This window comes from Perissodus microlepis, chromosome 16 (genome assembly GCF_051167445.1).
Source record: "Perissodus microlepis isolate ML-2025 ecotype Zambia chromosome 16, ASM5116744v1, whole genome shotgun sequence".
Classification (NCBI taxonomy): Eukaryota; Metazoa; Chordata; class Actinopteri; order Cichliformes; family Cichlidae; genus Perissodus; species Perissodus microlepis.
The window spans coordinates 28,667,991-28,689,857 of NC_140476.1; the positions used below are offsets into that span (position 1 = coordinate 28,667,991).

At 38.8% G+C, this 21,867-nt stretch overlaps 1 protein-coding gene across 2 annotated transcripts in view; it reads right to left on the reverse strand.

Moving 5' to 3' along the window:
- The window catches only part of gdap2 (ganglioside induced differentiation associated protein 2), a 28,463-nt gene extending 6,994 nt beyond the window's left edge, over positions 1-21,469 (reverse strand). Inside the window, exons 1-13 of one of the 2 annotated variants that reach the window (XM_084907990.1) lie at positions 21,238-21,469; positions 19,273-19,497; positions 15,465-15,604; positions 14,410-14,563; positions 12,948-13,036; positions 12,269-12,345; positions 11,876-12,035; positions 8,628-8,778; positions 8,082-8,158; positions 7,118-7,194; positions 6,631-6,770; positions 2,565-2,619; positions 1,439-1,582 (exon numbers count right to left, since the gene is read on the reverse strand). In XM_084907990.1, coding sequence (XP_084764116.1) covers positions 1,439-1,582; positions 2,565-2,619; positions 6,631-6,770; positions 7,118-7,194; positions 8,082-8,158; positions 8,628-8,778; positions 11,876-12,035; positions 12,269-12,345; positions 12,948-13,036; positions 14,410-14,563; positions 15,465-15,604; positions 19,273-19,457 — 1,449 coding nt within the window. In that variant the 5' untranslated portion in view covers positions 19,458-19,497; positions 21,238-21,469. Of the gene's footprint in view, positions 1-1,438; positions 1,583-2,564; positions 2,620-6,630; positions 6,771-7,117; positions 7,195-8,081; positions 8,159-8,627; positions 8,779-11,875; positions 12,036-12,268; positions 12,346-12,947; positions 13,037-14,409; positions 14,564-15,464; positions 15,605-19,272; positions 19,498-20,959; positions 21,047-21,237 lie in introns of those variants that run through there. The other variant, XM_084907991.1, reaches the window with a different exon arrangement.
- Between the last annotated feature and the right edge of the window lie 398 nt (positions 21,470-21,867).

Sequence of the window (21,867 nt, forward strand, 5' to 3'; positions counted from 1 at the left end):
ACAACTGATGAAAAAAAGAACGTGAATAGAAACACACATGGGTTTGTGTGATTTCAGGTTTATCCGAGACATCAACAGGAACATAACCTACCTAAATATTTCTACTAAAACACAATCAGCCAGAGAGCTGACGTGAGGCTAAACAGGGTTACGGTCCGTCCTTCGGCATCTGAAAATGCAAAACCAATGCTTACAGGGAGGTGGAGACACACAAACTCTAATTTATCAAAGGAAGTCAGTTACTGGCTCCAAACATCAGTGCTCCAAATGTAGTGACATATTTTCCAAGTTAAAATATATTAACTGGGATAATCTGCTGCAACTTCCAGATGTTTCTGACACATCAAATAATTATTTTGGCAGGGCACTTGTAACTTTAAACCACATGCTTCAGCACCTGAGCTATATTTTAATCATCTAGAGAAAGTGGGACCAACTTTCTGGTGTCTACATTAGAATTTCTAGCCACTACTTCAAATGAACCCTAACTCTTATAGAGGAAGGCGGAGGGGTTACCACAGCTGCACCCAACTGACATACTTTGCCTGTCACAGTAAAGTCAGAAAGCTAAAAAAAAAAGAACAACTGGCCCAAATTAGATGGTTTACAAAGTACTTTAGTAATGGTCAGACTATAACCACATATGGCTTTAACTATAAAATGTTAAAAAGTTTTTAAAGTGGCAAAAGCTGAACCACTTTCCAGTATTAAAACACTCTGTTCTAATATCATATTAGGTAGGCAGGTAGTAAAAATAAGAATAATTAGGGAAAATAATAACTGAATGTCACTTCTGAACCTCTGCAAATCGTTGAGCTCCCACCACTGAGTGAATCAGCCTACAACATTATCTGATATGCTTTCATTTCCTGTCTATTTAATGGTTGACCTTCCGTGCAGTTAGCCACAACAAGGTAGCAGGATACTGGTTTATTGCAGATGTAAGGTCAGCAATTTCTAGTGCTGTTAGTGAATATGCAAGATTTGATTACACAGATTCAATTTAGGGAAAGACACACAAGTTGATATTAGATTTGAAAAAACAAAACAAAAACCCAGCATTACTCAGTGGCTGATTTACACCATTCATTTCTACTAGGTTAATGTAGCTCTATCCATCTGCAATAACATACTGCGTGGCAAAGGCAGAACACCTGCTGCTTTATACTTCAGATGCACTGCTGCTGGTGAAGGAGAGCTAATTAGATGAGTAATAATTGGATGGACGTCAGCTTGATTATGTTAAAATAAATAGTTCCAACCTGTGTGGGGTTTTTGGAACAAACGTTTGGGCCAGTTTTGAGAGCTTTATCAAATCCTTCATGTATTTTAGCAGTTACCTCTGCAAAATGATTCAAATCACTTTGAAAGATATCCGTGAATCATGTGCAAACAACATAGGACTGAGTTATGGATCTCTCTGTTATTGTGTTCTTACTCGTGCATCGTACTCCAAGACAAATGGAGGGATATCGAGCTGCTCAGGCTTGATGCAGGTGAAGAGCTGTTGCAGATTGTCGAGGTAGCGGACCTTTTCCTTCATGCCAGATACACTGAAAGTGGTGAAGAACCATGTTGAAACCTTGATTGAGACAAGTGAAGAAAGAGAATGGATGTGTGTAAAGAACCGTTCATCAGTTTTTAAAAACATTCAAGCTTGATTTTGCATTGCCAGGACACCAGTCATGCAATAATCAAAGAATAACTGAACATAACTTTGTAAAAAAAAGAAAACTGAGCAAGACTGAACTTTACTGAATAAAGAAAAAGTTATCAAGAAACCAGATAAACCAGAAGTTACTTAATGAGGAAAATATTTTCTGGATCTGTGTGGTAGGAATGTAAGGACTTAGATTAATAACAAAAGCAAAAAGCTCCTGGTTGTCTGCCTTTTACAGATGTGTGGTTCTGTTAACTTCATCAGGCAGTGACCTCGAGCTTGCACTTTAGTGGTTTGCAGCTGGGATGAAAACTAGCACAAATCTCCAAATCTGAGGCCATGTTTTTTTTGATGACAAAACGGTGGAGTCCCAACTTTGTGTCAGGATGAGTTGCCGATCCAAGTGGAGGAGTTTAAGTATCTCATGGTGTTGTTTGTGAATGAGGGGTGAGGGGAGCAGGAGACTGACAGGCAGACTGGTGCGTATGATGTGTCGGTGTGCTGTAGTGAAGAAAGAGCTGAGCATGAAAGCAACGCTATCAATCTACAGGTAAGTCTACATTCTTACTATCACCTGTGGTCACGAGCCCCGGCTAGTGAACAAAAGAATGAGACAAGCAGTGGAAATAAGTTTCCACTGAAGGGTGTAAGGCACAGCATTTTAATCTTAAATGTATAAATATGGCTTTTTAATGTCTTGTGCCCACTCTTTTTCTTACAAAAAAAGGATAAAAACTTGATCAAAATCATCTGAAATACAATCAACTACACAGACAAGGTTTGTTTTCATACATTTATACATTATCAACTGAAATATAAATATCTGATACTTAGTAAAAATGTTTTACACAGGCCTGTATATTAAATAAGCTTTGCAGGAACTGTAAATAAAACCATCCCTTACCTTCGAGCGAAATGTTGGATGTACAAAGTAGAAAGCCATCAAATTTTTTTTATACCTGCAAGAAATAAAGCAGAACATTAGTGGAATAATACTTCTCAGCAACCCTATGACTCATTATTCTGGAAATCAAACATAAAATTAAAAAACCTGTATTATGAAATGAAAATGATTGATGTTCTAAAAGAGGAGACAATGTTTCTGTGGCCGTTTCCAAAGCCACACATTTGCTGTCCCACAAAAACACCACTTTACAATCAGCTCCATCCTGTACATTAGCATGGACACATTTACCACATAGAAGTGCCAAATGTTTTTCCAATGCTTGGTTATTTATTTGATTGAACAGACAGGTAATTAGACAATTAATCGACAGTGTCAGCTACAGCAGCTGTCATACTACAATGCTGCTTTACGCTGCTTTGATCAGACAACTTTAGCCATAAAACTGTGCCAAACTGTCTACAGAAGGAAGCTAATTTTAGACACTTGTCTCCATCTACTCGTATCTGAAGCTCAGTCAAAGCAGCCAAAACCACAGATGGCTCACCAGTCTGTCAGTCTCACGCAACCAACTCTCCCTGATGGAAGACTCGCCCAAGAGGCATCTACATTTGGGAGGAACTCGATTTCAATCACCATTATTTAACTACAGACCATGCTCCAATGAAGCAACAGAGCCACATCACTGGCAAAAACATGACATGTAAACTTGAGGTTACCAAACCGGTATAAGCCTGTTATGTCTGCCATTCCTAAGTTGCTGGAGTCAACTTCCGCATCTCTGTTTTCAAGACAGAAGCAAACAAACAGACTGTGAGACTAACAAACAAATCTGGGGTATATCCCAGAGTAAGAGAGCGCCAACTAAAACTGTGGGTCAGTTACTAGTTACATGTGTTTAGAGCCAAATTCCTCGTATTTCTGATATTCACTAATTCAGATGATACTTTAAATTAATGTGCTGCATCTGAAAGTTCTTCTTGATATTGTAGGAATCAACCATCACACACAGATGTTGAGTCTTCAGGGTGAAATGGTTTGGATTAAGGGAGCCTCTCTCTGGGTAAACCCTGTGCTCTCCCCGAGCTGTCAGATTTATCCAGAGAGAACACATTTGTCCACACAGTCCATGCACTTTAACTTTACACTCAACATTTCCACTTTACTCTTAAAATAAAACACATAAATTAAATAATAATAGTAAGCTCTTTCCCTTTAACCCCGGCCCCTTTGGATGCTGCCAAAAAGTTGTTGCATTCTGGAAAACTCTGGAAATAGTGCCGACCTGCACTTCAATCCATACTAAATTTGCTTGTGTTAAGAAAAACCAAAACATTTGTCCATCAGAGGAACACACAGGAACTTTTAGTTATCCAAATAATTCAAATGTACAAAACCGTGACTTGTGGCCTTCTGCACTGGTCCAGAGCCGGACCCGAGGATATTTAAAAATAATCACTCTCGAGTCCATCGGTCTCCTGCTAAATGCAGACAACATATACGCTTCCAAAACTGTGGATATGTTCAATCTGGCGAGAGTCTGTTGGTTAGGTAATTTGAAGCTAACATGCATCTGCAGTCAATCAATAGCCAAATAGCCAGACCAGGGTTCAATATCACTATGCCAAACCAAAAAACCCCCAAAACAAAGCAACTGCTTGAGAAATGTACCAGAGAAAGAAAAATACTCCTAAATTAAAACAGCTAGAACAGAAACTGTAACTGTTTAGAAGTAAAGTGATCCCTGAATGTGCGTGTGTGTTCCTCGCCCTGCAGAAGAATGAGGACACAAAGTTCTCTGTGACTGACAGGCAGCACAGTTCTTGTGCTTTAAACACAGAGCTCTGCCAAACCCACGTCCCTGCTAAATGACGTGGTTTTTAGCAGTCATCATTTTCTACTGCAGCCAAAGTACAATATCCAAGTCAGAAAGTGTACAAGCAAACAGATAACCTCAGCGTTTTTTGTTTCACATTAAATGAGCCTTTAGTAGAGGGCAGACTGTTGTCTGGGTTTCGTTAGGTCCAGCTAAAAGTTTGCAGAGGTGGTGGAGCCTTAAACATCCCTAACATTTTAAGGCTGCACTGATGAATCAGCAGAACACAAACGTTCGCCCTCGTCACTTATGACTGAATGGGGGTTTCCTGTTCCGATGAAAGGGGAAGCTGAATGAAGGTGTCTTCATTCGCATTTAAAGACTCTGTGAAAGCAAGGTTTGCTTTTTTTTTTTAAATTCCCTTTTCCTGCCTCACTGAAATATATCACGTAACCTGCATCTGACACCCTTAGGGTAAATTTATCACACAACATAAAGGATAAACATCAGGACCGTGCTACAGTTTCAGTTTTCTTTATGAAGGTTAAGAAAGGTGTTGTGAAACCGACAGAATGGACAGTCAGAAAGCAATGAAACCTGAGAAACACAAGCGTGGAAAGGTACGTCTTGACTGCATGGAGTTTCCCACTGACACAGGAAGCAAGTTTGGTTTCTAGTAACCAAAACTAAAAAGATGACAACTATAAACGCTTCTCCTACCCACCGAGTACCTGAGTTTCTCTAGGTTTTTCCTTTGGTGGCTTCCAGTTAACAAAATTTCAACCCCTTCATTTTTTTCCCACAGTTACGTTTAGATATTGTGTGGGTTTCAAACCCTTGTGTTGATGTTTATAGACACTAGAAATTTATTTAATCTAGTTTCAAGTGCTAGTTTTAAATCAGTAGTATAAATAGGATGATTAAGACGTACACTTAAACCTAACTCTAATAACATCTACTGTATGACCACTCATGTCTGTCTTTATTAATTTTGGACACATAACATTCACAAACAGGGGAGTCTGCGTGGATAGAGGAATCACTTCAGAACAGTGAAGCTGTAGGTCAACTCTGATCTCTGAATAGAAGTGTAGATCTTTCTGGTTTCCATTTGGAAGATGTGGCTACGATTAAGCACGATGAAAATATTCATAAATGGTGAACTTTTCAGGAGATCTCAAAGAGATCAAACAGCATCTGACTCCATGTGTATCGAGTTCCAAATGTGATGGTACACAATGGACACTTCACATTGCTCAACAGAATGATTCAGGTCCAAATCCATTCTGCAACCTCAGTTATCACAAAGTCATGTCTGACAACAACTTTTCAGAGCGCTGTCTTTGAAAGGCTTATCCGGTCTCAGTTTAGAACTCTTTTGAACTCTTTGAGGCCAAGGCAGAGCGAAGTTGCTTGGCCTCAAGTCACCGCGAGACTTCGCGCCAACGGCAACAATGAAACAAAATGTGTTTCACAGCTTGTTTGGCTTTTCCAATAATCTAAACACTGTAACCTTGGTGGTATCGTACTGTGGCACGAACAATGTTTCTCAACTTTAATGCAGCTGCAGAGGCTAAGAGCAAGAGCCAAACGAACACCAAATAGGTCAAATGAAAGTCAACTCTAAATGTTTGTATGGCCTAATATACAAAACGTTAAACACCTTGATTTAGTTCGAAAAGTGGACCCTTTGTCATGTTGATACAAAATGACCGTCAGATTGATTTAAAATCCAGTAAGCACTATGCTGTATGGAAGAAAATATGAAAGCGGCTACTATAATGACTTAATCATAGTATCGTCATGGCCTTTGAGAGAGAAAAGGAGTGAATGAGAGGGGAATTCCCAAAGACACAACCTCTCTCTGTCTGATTCTTTTTAAGTTTTGGTTAGTTAAGACTGGAGAAGTAGTTGGTCAACAATGTCAGCCAGATCTAATTCTACTTTAAACATATATTGTAAACCCAGATGACAACAGTTGTGGATGGAAAGCTGAAGCAGACTGTTCTTACTCAGTGACTCAATGCCAGAAGAATAAGACAAAAACTGGAACTAAGTTAATGCCTTATCTATTCAATGTTCTCTTCCACTTCATATCTGATTTAATGTTGGTTTTCCAATATACTTGACATGTTTTGATTTAAAAGATGGAAGGCAAATACTTAAAAAAAATTGCAGTCATGCCTTTAGCTCAAGGTTTAGATTAGCCACAGGCTCAGTGTAATCAGGTGAGTAAAATGTCAGACTGACTTGACGTCAACAATGTCATAGAGTTTCTTCAGGAAGTCGGTGTCCAGATGGTTATGCTCTCCGGTCAGCGTGTGAAAGTAAACCATAACATACTCCTTCACTGTGATGTGGTCCATTACATGGATGAAGTACAACAGCGCCTACAGCACACAGGTAGAGGAAACAAACATACAGGATTACTGTAAGTATTTATTTACTTACAGTTCTGTTAAAAACCAGATCACCCACATCTGATACATTTTCTTTTATAGTTGCAGCTTTTCCTATTTAAAAACAGATATATTGCATTTTGCAACAGGTACTGAGGAGTAAAATCAAACGTGCAGTGAACAAGGTTAAAAGCAGATCAATGTGACCTGTACTTGCTCACACATATTGCATTATTACGAGTACACAAAAAAATAAATCTGCACCATCTGTTACGGTGAGGTCCGACATGACTAAGATCACTAAAAGTGCTTTACTTTGACATATTGGCACACGTTACCTTTTCAAGGTCAATGAGGGTCACGGGGATGTTTCGTCCAACCACGACCATCACTGTCCTGCCACATATATCCACGCCTGGACAAATACACAGTAAAGTGTAAAGACACTCAGACCCTGCAATTTTCTATTAATTTAAATGCAGTATCACAGTATTGAAACAGAGCTGCAGATGTAGTAAGTGAGAAGTGTGGAGATACAGTCTGTGTTTGGCCCTCTGCCTACAGAGGTCATCTGGCCAACACTGAGTAATAGTTAGTTTTCCAGCAGTTCAGCCTCTGTGTCTGTGATTATGATCTGGACTTTTTGCTTGTAATCTGCAGTGATTTGGAAGGCTGACTTTTGGATAAAACACACATTTTTAAATGCATGTTCTCCAACTGTAATGTGCATTAGTGGCTGTATGACAGCCTTTGTTTCTTACTTGAATGCATACAGACCTTCTACTTGTGTAGCATCACTACAAAATGTAAAATGTTTCTTTTGCATATTTCCCTAAGACAGTTAACAACATATAGAACATATTTTTTTTGGAAAGACTTTTCATGTGACACAAGTAAAATACATTAAATATATGGATTTAAATTAAATATTCTTTAATTTAAAACTATATATTTAATGTTAAAGCTTAAATGTACCCACCTCAAAACACGGCCTGAAAGTTCAAACAGGTTCAACCTTTTCCTCACTTGACATCGGCTGAGCTAATTGGTGCTCAACCTTGTCCTGGACTGTGTGCAACAACACTGCCTCCTACTGGTGATGACAGTCAATTGTGCCTTAGAGAGGATGAATTGCCTTCGCTCTTCATGCAGAGGCGAAACAGAAACTCTCAGGCGAGCACCCTTACAATGCACATGTCTGAAAACTGTCTTTTGGTTCCTGGTTTTGTTTCAGATCTACATTCCGACGTTGAAAGACTCCTTCAAAGATCTAATATGCACGTCCCATGCTCAAACACCTACCAGTTTGGTACAACGCTTTCAGCGCGGCGATGTCTGACAGGTCCTCTGCTCTCGCTCGACACAGCCAGCGACCGTAGCTGCAGGATTAAAACAGAAAGAGAAAATATCTTAAATATATGCAACAATTAGCGGTTACACACATGCTATAACTACTGCCTCTATAAATTATTGCCAAAACATCTAGTAAAAACCTATAAAAAAACAAAAAAACTAAAAAGAACTTTTTAAGTGTGATCATGAAAGCAGCCAAAACGTAGCCGCTCAGAAATGTTTCAGTTTAAGTGTTTGTCACTAAAAATTTAAGTGCAAACTGAAACAACATTAGATAGAAATACTTCATAAATAGAGTAATTCAAATTGTACTTATTTACAGTTTAGTAACTGAAGAAAATACTGCACTTGATTTTGTACGTGAAAACTTTAATACAGGCAACGTCAATGTTAATACAAGTGGAAAACACTTGAAGTATTATGTTATTACATTTATTTAAAGAAAAACATTTGAAAGCATCATCAAGTTATCTCACAGTTTGGTTGGACTCTTACTTTCTCTGGTGTTGCTTCTGCATGGCTGCCTCAGACATCTGTCCCTGTAAAATCAGTTTCCGCTGTTTGTCTACGTCGCCCTCCATCCGGGCGAAGGCGTGAGTCCCAACCTGACCCAGATCCAACTCCAGGCTGTCCTCCTCACATTCATCTAGACAAGCCAACAGATAAGACATTGTAATGAAATGCTGAACTTGTATCCGATACTACTTACAAAAAATAATTAATCCAGTTAACTCTGGCTTTTTTAAATGATCGTTTCCCCTCAAAACACTATCTGTGTACAAGTTTTAGCAAATTATAAATGCAGTAACATTCTCATGGGTTTGCTTGTTTGTCCGTATTTATTTTATTACACAGATTCCAATTCATCTGCAAGGATGCCGTTACACGTGTGTGTGAAAGCGCTGCTATGAAGTCATAAACTCAGCTGACAGATTCCAGGCTCGGGTTCAAGTCTGTTTCATTCCTTGTTTCTCCAAGACCACATGCACTGCTGCATGCATGTCTGTGCATTTTATCAACATCCAAATGGACATGTGCATCTGTCAGTGTGTATACATCAGCCTGTTGTTATTGGGTTTCACTCGCAGGCAGCCTGCTTGCTTTGGATCAACACCCCAAAGCCACATGTCGATGCTTTGAAGCATCAGGCCAGCAGGCACCACACTTGAGGTCAATGGAGGCAAGAGGCTCAAAATGGAAACCACAAACACTCACTAACACATGGGCTGATGTTACTTTCACCAAAGCCTAACATTTAGGGTGCAAGCAAAGGCTTAGTTGAGGTAAACTAAAGAGGTCATACAAAATCCAGTTTATGTGGAGGGTTTAAAAACTCAAAATTTCTGTTTGTCCTTTTTGTTTTTATTATTTTGCTATTTCTACTGAACTGTTGGGCCTTGATTACTTTCAATAAAGACTACTTGGTCTGCATTTAGCTAGAGGACAAATAAAAATGTTGGGAGACTAGAAAAGCTTTGATGTGCTTCAAAACAGTTTCCCTATTTAGAATTCTGAAAGTTTCTTGAACACTGCCAGACACATCTTCCTTTGTTTGATAGTCGTGTGCTGATCACATCAAACTCTTTCTTTTAGGAGAACACTTTTGTTCAAGGGCTTTGAGACAATCATTGTGACGAGGCATTATGCTGGTTAAAATCTGTCTGCGATACTTCTACGTCAGGTTATACAGGGAGTGCAGAATTATTAGGCAAATGAGTATTTTGTCCACATCAACCTCTTCATGCATGTTGTCTTACTCCAAGCTGTATAGGCTCGAAAGCCTACTACCAATTAAGCATATTAGGTGATGTGCATCTCTGTAATGAGAAGGGGTGTGGTCTAATGACATCAACACCCTATATCAGGTGTGCATAATTATTAGGCAACGTCCTTTCCTTTGGCAAAATGGGTCAAAAGAAGGACTTGACAGGCTCAGAAAAGTCAAAAATAGTGAGATATCTTGCAGAGGGATGCAGCAGTCTCAAAATTGCAAAGCTTCTGAAGCGTGATCATCGAACAATCAAGCGTTTCATTCAAAATAGTCAACAGGGTCGCAAGAAGCGTGTGGAAAAACCAAGGCGCAAAATAACTGCCCATGAACTGAGAAAAGTCAAGCGTGCAGCTGCCAAGATGCCACTTGCCACCAGTTTGGCCATATTTCAGAGCTGCAACATCACTGGAGTGCCCAAAAGCACAAGGTGTGCAATACTCAGAGACATGGCCAAGGTAAGAAAGGCTGAAAGACGACCACCACTGAACAAGACACACAAGCTGAAACGTCAAGACTGGGCCAAGAAATATCTCAAGACTGGTTTTTCTAAGGTTTTATGGACTGATGAAATGAGAGTGAGTCTTGATGGGCCAGATAGATGGGCCCGTGGCTGGATTGGTAAAGGGCAGAGAGCTCCAGTCCGACTCAGACGCCAGCAAGGTGGAGGTGGAGTACTGGTTTGGGCTGGTATCATCAAAGATGAGCTTGTGGGGCCTTTTCGGGTTGAGGATGGAGTCAAGCTCAACTCCCAGTCCTACTGCCAGTTTCTGGAAGACACCTTCTTCAAGCAGTGGTACAGGAAGAAGTCTGCATCCTTCAAGAAAAACATGATTTTCATGCAGGACAATGCTCCATCACACGCGTCCAAGTACTCCACAGCGTGGCTGGCAAGAAAGGGTATAAAAGAAGAAAAACTAATGACATGGCCTCCTTGTTCACCTGATCTGAACCCCATTGAGAACCTGTGGTCCATCATCAAATGTGAGATTTACAAGGAGGGAAAACAGTACACCTCTCTGAACAGTGTCTGGGAGGCTGTGGTTGCTGCTGCACGCAATGTTGATGGTGAACAGATCAAAACACTGACAGAATCCATGGATGGCAGGCTTTTGAGTGTCCTTGCAAAGAAAGGTGGCTATATTGGTCGCTGATTTGTTTTTGTTTTGTTTGTGAATGTCAGAAATGTATATTTGTGAATGTGGAGATGTTATATTTGTTTCATAGGTAAAAATAAATAATTGAAATGGGTATATATTTGTTTTTTGTTAAGTTGCCTAATAATTATGCACAGTAATAGTCACCTGCACACACAGATATCCCCCTAAAATAGCTAAAACTAAAAACAAACTAAAAACTACTTCCAAAAACATTCAGCTTTGATATTAATGAGTTTTTTGGGTTCATTGAGAACATGGTTGTTGTTCAATAATAAAATTATTCCTCAAAAATACAACTTGCCTAATAATTCTGCACTCCCTGTACAGCGTCTCCATTCTCATGTCCTGTCAGTGCTTTACTACAAATAAAACAATCATGTCCTGACACTTCAGGAGCCTGAAGGCAGATGCAGTCTGATTGACTCACAAAAACAACCTGAGCTCTAAGTTAATCATTATCCAGAGTGTCATCTTCACACTGTATTTAATGATTCAGCTCAGATGTTTTATGGTTCGGTTGGTGAGTGAGTGAGAAACAACATGAATGACTGACAGCCTAAAAAGCCAAACGGCTGACTGCTCGGTCATTTAATCTGACCTCCTCCCACAGAGAAACAGACTATTTCAACTTGACAATTAAGTCCTTCAAATGAAAAGAAAAGCTTTTATTCTACAAATTCAAACTACAGGGAAGAAATGTTTTGTTTCTTTTCGACTGAAATGAAAGTGAAGCATGTAGTGTGTCCCTTTCCAATTTCAGGAAATTGTTCATCACATTATTGAAAAGAAAAAAAGAAAAGAAAAGAAGGCTGCACCTTCAATGCTTCCTGGTTTCTCTGTGATGCGGATGCGTCTTTCTGGAACCACTGGTTCACCCTCAGAATTGCCGATGTCAGCTGGGATGAGAGGTAGGCAAGCCTTTTCTTCTCCCTCAGAGCGTGGGTAGTACAGAGGGAGTAACTTCTTGAACACAGACTGAAAGAGCACAAATATGAATGAATATATATATATATATATATATATATATATATATATATATATATATATATATATATATATATATATATATATATATATATATATATATATATATATATTAGTGATTAATATGCACATGGCTAACTTAATACAGCTGGTTTTAAATAAGAGGAACATGCAGGTTCAGTGTTTCCTGTTGGTCTAAACTAAAGACAAGAAGTCACACAAACCTCCTCTGTGTCTGAAACTGCAAACACCACCGTTTCTATGCTGTTTCCATGATTCTCCAAGAACCGCCGCACTGTCCCTACAAACACATTTGTTTTGGTTTATTACAAGATAACACAGACAAACAGACAAATAACAGCAAATCCGTAGTTTACAGAGAACTGCAATTTTTCTATGACTAAGAAGAGGATGAAACTAACTGAGATGCGTCCTTTTCTGTGGTGTGGACCTGCAGTCGTGTATTTAAGTGAACAAACCTGAACAAACATTTTGCAAACAAGCAGAATAATTGCCACATATGGTTCTCTTTGGGTGTAGGAATTCACTGAACTAATACACTCAACTATGACCCCTGTATATCCAGTCTTACATTCAGTTCAGTTTTTGTGGTTATTTTACAGCCAGTAGTAGCTTTAACTCCAGAGGTGTGTAAGACTTCTGTTTGAGTGGATCTGAGTGATTTCAGGGTGGCAATCTAACCTCTTAGATTAAATTCCACTGTTTTGAATTTGGGCCGATTACAAGCTTGGGGAGTTCAATTTTCCAAAGGGGTCACATGAGAAATTGGGATTTTGGTGGAGGGCTGCACCGATAAACTTACAAAGAGAGATAAAAAATAAGAAAATATGACTAAAATAAGTGTCACTCCAATAAAAACCTGTGTGTGTCTGTGTGTCTTACTCAAAGCAATGTGTGTTGCATCCTCCAGAGGATAACCTCTTTTGGTTGTGGTCACCACACAGAAGCCAACTGATGCCATTGACTGCTCTCTGTGGTGAAAAATGAAGAAATACAGTCTCACATACTGCACATCACAGTTACAGTACACACTGACTTTACAATGTCAAATGTGACATATATCATTCCCAATATGTCTACATGTTGTCAATACAAACAATGGCAGTAAGAAAGAAGTTGTAATAAACAGTTCAATATAGCACCTTCAGATCCCTCTATTGACCTTGAAGAAAGGTCAGAGGTCAAATGTGACATGATATTTTAAACCTTCATATGGCACTTTCTATATGCTGACAATACACACCAACTTGTAACAATCGTAGTTTTGAAGTTCTCAGGCTTTTCATCAGTTTTTGACCAATAAGTCATTGAGTTGACCTTGAAGTTCTTGGTAGTAACAAATTTAAGACAAATTTGAAGGGATTATTATGGACCCCACTCTACACACCTACAAAGTTTTCACAGTTCATTCAGAACTTACTGAGCTGTTGTGTTTATAAACAGAATGACACTACCAAAAACATAACATCCTTGATGGAGGTAAAAATGTAATTCCATGTAAAGAAAATGCTGGCAGCCACCAGTGCTACCCCTCAGTTTTCTAGTAGACAAACCTATGGTATCAATTTGAAAGTCCTAGGTGACCTACGCGAGTTATCGCATTTGCAAGATTTTCAGAAAACTTGTCCTCTGACCTTGAGTTTGAGATTCAAATTCCTCCAAGACTTTTAGTAGATACATGTATGGTATTCATTTAAAACTCCTGCCATGTTCTGGATTTATCGCATTCACAAACTCAGGTGTCCATGCTGCCTGCCCACCTGAGGGAGGCGTGACAACAATCTCTGACCAGCCTTTTTACAGCTGAGGGGTAAAAACAAAATACTAAATACCTCCAGTACTACTATTTAAATTTTGCCAGTCTGACTTTTTCCTTTCTTTTTTTTTGTCTTAGTGGGTTCAGCCTTCTCCCTTAAATCATCATCACTGCTCTCTCCACTTCATCATATACTGCAAACATCTATATCACCAAGTAGATCAGGACAGAAACGGCACAAAGTGGTCTGTGAAATATTGATCAGGAAATTGTGGATTTTAATCTGAAACACTGTTTTTTTTTTTTTTTTTTTTTTTGGGGGGGGGGGGGGGGGGGGTTGTTTTTAATTTATCCAATGAGTTCATATTTTACAGATGGATTTAATGTTTTTCCATCAACCTTTAAAACGGATTCAACTTTTCTAAAATCAGTGTTTCTGTAATCTGAAAAGTTGGAAAGCTCAGTCACTTTCATTCAGTGACTGTTTGCTGGTGCCTTCTGACAGAGAATGAAACAGATGAAATTTGTGAAAGTCCGATTACTGCCAAGTTTAGCACGTGGGCTGAATTATAAGTTGCTGATTCTTACGCAGCCAGCTGCATGATGTTTCTGTAGCAGCTGTATAGTGAACTCTCTGCTGCCGTCCTGTATTTGGCTTTGTACTTTGGCCCCACGGTGTGGATGATGAACCGCGCTGCTAGGTTGAAGCCCTTGGTCAGCTTTGCCTCCCCGGTGCGACATCCTGGACACAAACACACAAAAAGATTATTATATTTATTATTACATGTTAAATAAACTCTCATGACTGTTGATCCAGCAAATACACATGTGAATCAGATAGCCGACAACTGAGTTCATGAAAGGGAAAACTGTTTTCTTTTGACAATTAAATTTGCTGATTAAATTTTCTGGTATGGTAACCACACAGAGGTTTTTATTTTGAGCACCAGCTTCTTGAAATACTGCATCTTAAAGCATCAATATATATATAATAATGTATATATTTTTAGGTGGCGTTTTTTGATGAAAAGACACTTCCAGTGTGTCGGGGTGAACACCAGTAACTAGACCTTTTTTTGTACTTGGGACGTCTGAAAAGCCAATCTCAAAAACACTGGCACATATTGTACATCCACAGTGATGCAGATAATTGAATAACAAACCCAGACATCTTTGCAGGGTTCAGATTTGGATTTGTTCCTTGAAATTGGAGCTCAAAGTTCAAAGCATATTACTGGAAGCAATTCTGCAGAAAGTAGTTCCAGTGAAAACTGGGCTCCTGCTTCTAAGTAGACCGTCTTTAACAACAATGGCTCTGTTTCTGGAAACAATGTTTTAGGTGACTTTGGCAAGTTTTAGTTTAAAAAAAATGCACAATGGTGGTGAAAAGTCAGAATCAGAGATCTCATCTCAGCTCTAACAATCTAATTTGCATGATCAAGAAGCCAGAACATACTTATTTGTGTGTTATCAGTACTTTCAGCAGCTGTAGAGACTTGATAAAAGTTACTCTGTATTAGAGTGCCAGCGGTAGTGCCAGCGTGATATCAGGTGACTGGTTATATTTAACACTCCCAGTGATATCGCTGAGAAGATCAAAGTGAAATCAAGCTCATTTCAGCAGTTTAACCTTCCATGTCTACCTTTGAGTTTAAGCAGCTCGTCTCGGAGCTCGGGTCCTGCCAGCTGATGGATGCTGTCAGACGTGGGGTTCTTGTCGTTTAGTGACTCGTTGCTGGTGTTCACGACGGCGGTGCAATTCAGCAGAGCAATGTCACCAACACTGTGGGGAAAGAAAAAAATCTATTAAAACTATACAGAGTAAATACGAATGATATGGCGTATAAAAAAAAATGTTGTGATGTCATTTTGCCAAAGATGTTGTACACTTTTTTTTGCCATAAAACAATGTTTTGTATAAGTTTGTTATTCTGTATTTTCTAGGTGTGGAAATGTTTTGGACAGGGACGCAATTTTTGAATAGTTTGACACTGTATGCAGCTACAACAGATTTACAATGAAACAAAGATGCAATCTAAATGCAAACTTTGAGCTTCAATTCATGCGGCTGAAGAAAAATACTGGACTAACCATTGAGGAATAACAGTGTCTCCTATTATTATTATTATTATTATTATTATATATCACTGCCTCCCAGCTCCTAAACAAAAGCTATTTCACAGAGCTGGGCTATTTCTTCTTTATTTATTGAAAATTAAGTGGGTAAACTGTCTTGAGTTTATACCAAGTGTTGTAAGTTGTACCTGTGAATCCATAAGCAGTATTCTAAGGTGCTCTCAAAACAAGTGGAACAAGGGGGTGAAAACAAAAGAAATCCATTAGAAAGTTTGCGGGAACATCAAAGGCTAATTTAGAGCCAAGGGAGATCAGGTCAGACTTCTTAGGGCTTCAGTTCACTTCTTACTGGAGTACAGTGCAACAACAACTCATGCTGCAGGCATAACCTGCTCTGTGACAGCAGATCAACATGTACAAAAACCACAGCCTGCTGACCAGTCAGCTGACTGGAAAATTGCATCACCGCCATCATTCATAAAAGCTCTAACGTGCATGCTATTAGATGGTCTATAGATTTCCCATTCTGTCTTCAAGCTATTTTAGTGTCTTATAATTTCTAATAGAGCGATTCTACAAGAGGTCACATAGGACGATTACTTGTTAAACTTACATAAAGGTTACAAAAAAGCTCCCTGTCTGTTTGAAATAGTTTTTTTCCCTCTTTACTTGTACTCAGTATAACAACAGAAGGTGTGCGGCTGAAAGAATGGGGATAAAATTAGCTCATATTCTATAAGAAACCATCTCAACTACTATTTAAAGTCAGATTTACCATGTCTTAATTACAGCGATTAAGCCTTTTTACTTACACGGTCTGCATTTTTCCTTCCAGGCTTTTGATAGACTTTTATAACATAACGCATTTTCAGTCAAAGTGTTTAACGTGCCCACATTCACCGAAGGGTTTCTTTTATGAATATCGGATAAAAGCACCGTACAGTATGTATGTCCTACACATACACATTAACTGGAGCAGGTATACTGGACTATAGCATGCATTATATTTTTAATCTCATCTCTCTCTAACAATATTTTGTATGGACAATCATGTTTGAGTCATCATACGTTTCCAACATCACCCCTTTTGGGAACACCGTTGTAGCTACATGGTTAAACAGAAGGCTAGTCTATCGTTGTTTTTGGTCTGAATTAGTGTAAGTGAAACAAAGATATCCTGGGTATGTTGAAAGTGTTTCACACTACAGGCTCCAGAGGTGCCAACATCAAAGGATCAGAAAGAGGAAATCTGCTATTTGGTAATGTCTGTGGGTTTGAAACTTTTTACAAAGAATAAAAAGAAAAAACTAATTTACTGGGTTTTTTAAAAAGTATTATTTGGGTAACTCATCCATTTGAGTACTGTGAGAATGATGTTTTTGCACAGTCACTTGGAAATAGAAGCTAAAAATCTGCACTTTATTGTTGCATTTTAAAAACTATTGTGTTGGCACAGAGAGTTAAAATTATGAAAACTGTGCCACTGCCCAAACATTTCAACACCCAATTGTACTTCTACTGATGTTCATTATCCAAGTTGCTTTATGTGACTTTTATTGACAGGCATCACCAGGCCCCAGTCTCCAGTAACAGCCCAGTGGTAACCAAAGACTTTTTCTTTACCTCTAACAGTAACAGTGATCGAGGGATCAAACATACTGCAAACATTTAGACCTTGAAGACATTTGGCGAAACTTTAATGCTTATTTTAATACCTGAAGTCAACTCTTTGTTCAGAAGCCCTTCAGGTTGCGTTAGGAAAAAACAATGAGGAAATGCATGTGTTGACAGTGTTTGATCACAAGACATATTCAGCAACCAGGACCACAGAGGAAGAGTTGTGTATTTTTTTGTTCAGCTCATTCCTCCTAGCTCAATTACAGATGAGTCACCAAATCAAGTCAAGCAGGATGCCTGCAAACAACAGTGAAACAGATCTCGTGCGAATCCCCTGTTCCTGTTTTGCCAAATGCTAGCTTCTGTATTAAGTCGTAGAGCAGATATATCCTAAACTAATGAAACGTCCTCTCCCCATTTATGAACAAAGTCATTTAACAACATATAGTACCAGGTGTGCGCTATCAGAGTATCCATGAAAAGCACAAGTTCATTTTAAAACAATAAAAATAGCAACACATTGACAGAGTTATATCATGACTATGACATAAATCAACAGACATTACTTACAGGAAGAGTAACATTGCTACAAGATTCTGTGAAGAACTTCAGTGTGATGATGCTTTGAGGTCCAATGACATTGACTCTGACATTTAAAACAACCATAAAGTAAATTATCTATTTAATGAGACACTATTAAGACTTTCAATACCTTCAGATACTTTGCTTGGACTTTACTTTTTAACCACCATGGGTTTAAAAGTAAGTCTGAGAAAGTAGTGAAAGAATGAAAATCTAAGCTATAGTCATATGGAACCTCTGATATTAGCTCAAAAATAGACCCCTTTGTCATTCTAGCTGCTGGAAGGTTTAAAAGCACCACTGCTCGAGGGTCAATTGCTCTCAAATCCTGGTCATGCTATTGTGGCAGGAATGTGCATGCTCTTGATGACTGCTCAGGGGAAGGCTGGCACCACAACAAGGCTCCTAAAGAAAAGCTGCTGCCAAGTCGGGCTCCACATAGTCATGCGTTTCTCTACAAAGAAGATTTACGAGGTTATGGACTCTGAACAGGTTTGTATGAGCACATGGACACACAAGCAGCATTTACTACTACTACTATATGATACTGCTAATATCAATACATTAATATTACTGCCCTTTTTTAGGATGTATCTAGGATCACACACTTTGCTTAAATGACAGATGATTGATAGCGATTACCAGAATACACAAATATGCATCCAAAAGTGTGTTTGGATTAAGCAGCCAAGTGCTCAAAGTCAACCACTGTGAGTTGGGTTCTCTTTGGTTAAGGTGGGTGGGAATACACACTCTGACAGGTAAAAAGTGAAACTTTTGTGGGCATTGATCTGATTTACTGATAGTTTCGGTATGATTGGTCACGTTCACAAAAGCAATGACACACACAGCAGCTTTATCTTACTGCAAAGAGCAGATTTTCATCACTGTGTTAAAAAAAGAAGAAATTTAGTATGACATAGTTACAAAAAATACATCATATAGACCACCAAAACCAGTTAAAGCTACAAGATAAATATACTTTCAAACTTTAGTTATTTCATTGTGACATTTTTACTTGAATGACTATATGATTCTGTGTCTATCTTTGTTAAGAACTCACTAAATGTGTAGGAAGAAACCGTGGCTGACGTTGTGACCTCTTATAAAGTTAACAGTGTGAAAAAGACAGATTTCTACAGAGCAGCAACAATGTGAAGAAACAGCGTGACTCACAAGAGGATGATCTTGCGGTTGATATCTGGTCTGTAGGGGAAGGGTGAGGGGAAACTCTGGCTGAGCATGCTGTGGCTCCGGACCAGCCGTTTCTCCTCGCCATCATTGTCCAGCTGCTGCTGCCATGTGGGAAGAGTCTGGATATCCACAAACTGGGAGCGAGCACCCAGAGGATCCATCCCCATCTGGCACTACAAGCCTCGAGAGGATCACCAACTAGCTGGGCTGCAAGTACAAGATAAAGTCATTTGCCTATTTCCAGTGTCTCCCTGTGGCTTTGACAGACAAAAAAAAAATAAAAATCTAGATGATTGTGGAAATGAACAGTGTTCATTTGCTGTGCTTTTGAGAAGATCTGCATTTTGGTTTATTTTCACAGGTAATCAGTCTATCCTAGCTGTGATCGGGCCACAGGTCACCAGTATGTTGCAAGGCTAACACAGAAAACCTGACAACCCATTTATGTTCACATTCACACCGATGGCCACGTTAGGATCACTGATTGGCCTTAACCCCATAAATGACTCAGGGAGGAAGCTGGAGCACCCACACAAACACAAGGAGAACACAGAAAGGTGCAGGTAGGGAGAACTAACTGGCAAAAATGACATTATCTTTGAAAACTTGAAGGGTAAAAACAAAACCTATGATTCTGTTAAACATGTTTCAAGGATTGGATCTTTGTGCAAAACCCAGTTCAAGGGTGTTCCAGTCTCCGGGAGGTGGCTCTAGCCTCCAGAGACCTGCTTGGTGGCTATGAGGAGGACATTACAGCATCAAGAAGACCTAATAAGATCACTTAACAGAGCAGTTACTTAGCCTATGAAAAATAAATTCAGGTCTGAAATAAACTGTTTAGAATAAAGAAGTGTTTAAAAAATTCAAACCTATAAGACTGAGATGTTATTTTTTTCTATGCAAATACATATGTAACATGCATCCTGTTAATCTATCTAATAAACTGATCTGTAGGAGTCTGTAATGGAGCCACATTTTTACTATGTCAGTGACCTACATAGATTTTACTTATCTCCAAGTCTTCAGACAGTTTGGAAGAAGTACAAAATATGCACGTGACTCTGAGTTTACCGTTTGCAATACACAACTGTCAGACAGACAGCACTGATGAGCTCGGCCAGCCTTTTTAACAGCACACATTTCAACCTGGCTTACTGAAACACTTAAAGGAACTCAGGAATCATTATTACAAATAAGCTTTCCCTGCAATGAAAAGAAAGACGTTTGTCATGAAGCAGGTCTACGAATTAGAGAGTAGAAAACCAGCTGTCGATTCCCATTCCTAATAACGACCTAGAGTAAAGACGGACCTTTCAAACTACATGCACGGCTGCCACCAGTCTGATTCCAGACACACATATCAGACTGTCTCTGATTTACGGCGGCAAACTCAACAAGAAACCCTCATGTAATAACATTATCACCAGATAAAAGCTGGGCGCTTCATTGAATACACGTATGACAGTAGTCCCTTTGTTCACACATGTAACACCATATAAACCCCAGCTCGAGATAAAACCATCTCATGAGCACGACAAAACTCGTAAGCCTTAAATAAGTTCAGTGTAACGCAGAAAGTTATTTTTAGTAAGCTGGTTGAGCTGTTTTTGTTTGTAATTGTCTGCTTTTCTTGCTGTTAATTTGTGGCAAATTGGATACTTTTACTTACTTTTTAGCTTTGTAAATTAAATAAGCAGTTTGAAGACATAGCATTTGGCATGTTACTACTCCATTAGCTCTGTAACAGCTGCATTTCATTAAAATAATCAAACACATGTGTGATAAGCATCCGTCACAAGAAATTAATCATCTGTCTCTTACTAGGTAAACTTCTTTCTCTTCCGAAGCATTTCTATGTCAGGCTAGAAAAGCAATAGTCTCTTTATAAATCGATAAATAGTGCACTTTGGTCAGAGTGTTTCAGAAACCAAACAGACAGTTACCCACCTAGCAATGTCTTTCCTTTACAGGGGTGATGTCACGCCAAAATTATAAAATGAACAATTAATAAATCTTGACACGACACCATATAAAATCAAGACGTGATATTCATCCTCAGGGTCCTCATACTAACAAGCACAAATACTGCAAATGCAGTCAAAAAGTAAGTTTCAAAGTGCCAATTACAAGGATTTGCACATTTAGCAACCATGCTAAGAGCTGATTGTTGCGGCGTAAAGTCTGGAGTATTAAAAAAAATCAACATCCCGTTAGGCATTTCAAAATAAACTTCTAGAAATGTTTTCATTTAACTACATTTCAAAAACTACATTTCATATAAGTATGACAACTACATTTTCCCATTTTCTTTGACCTAATTCGTTAATTTCTGAACATAAACTTGTCTGCTTGCATCTTTTTGATCTCACTTATTACATTTATTTCTCAAGTTTCATTAATAAAGTGCTGTGGATGATTAAAAAACGTTTCTGCTAGGTGCTTGGATTAAACAAATCGAGTGACCCCCTGCATTTAAAAAAACACCCAAAACATATACATATACCTTTCCTTTAATAGGGTACAAATGCACCTTGTTAAAGAATTTCTTCTGTTTTAGTCCCTCCTTTAGAAAAAGCC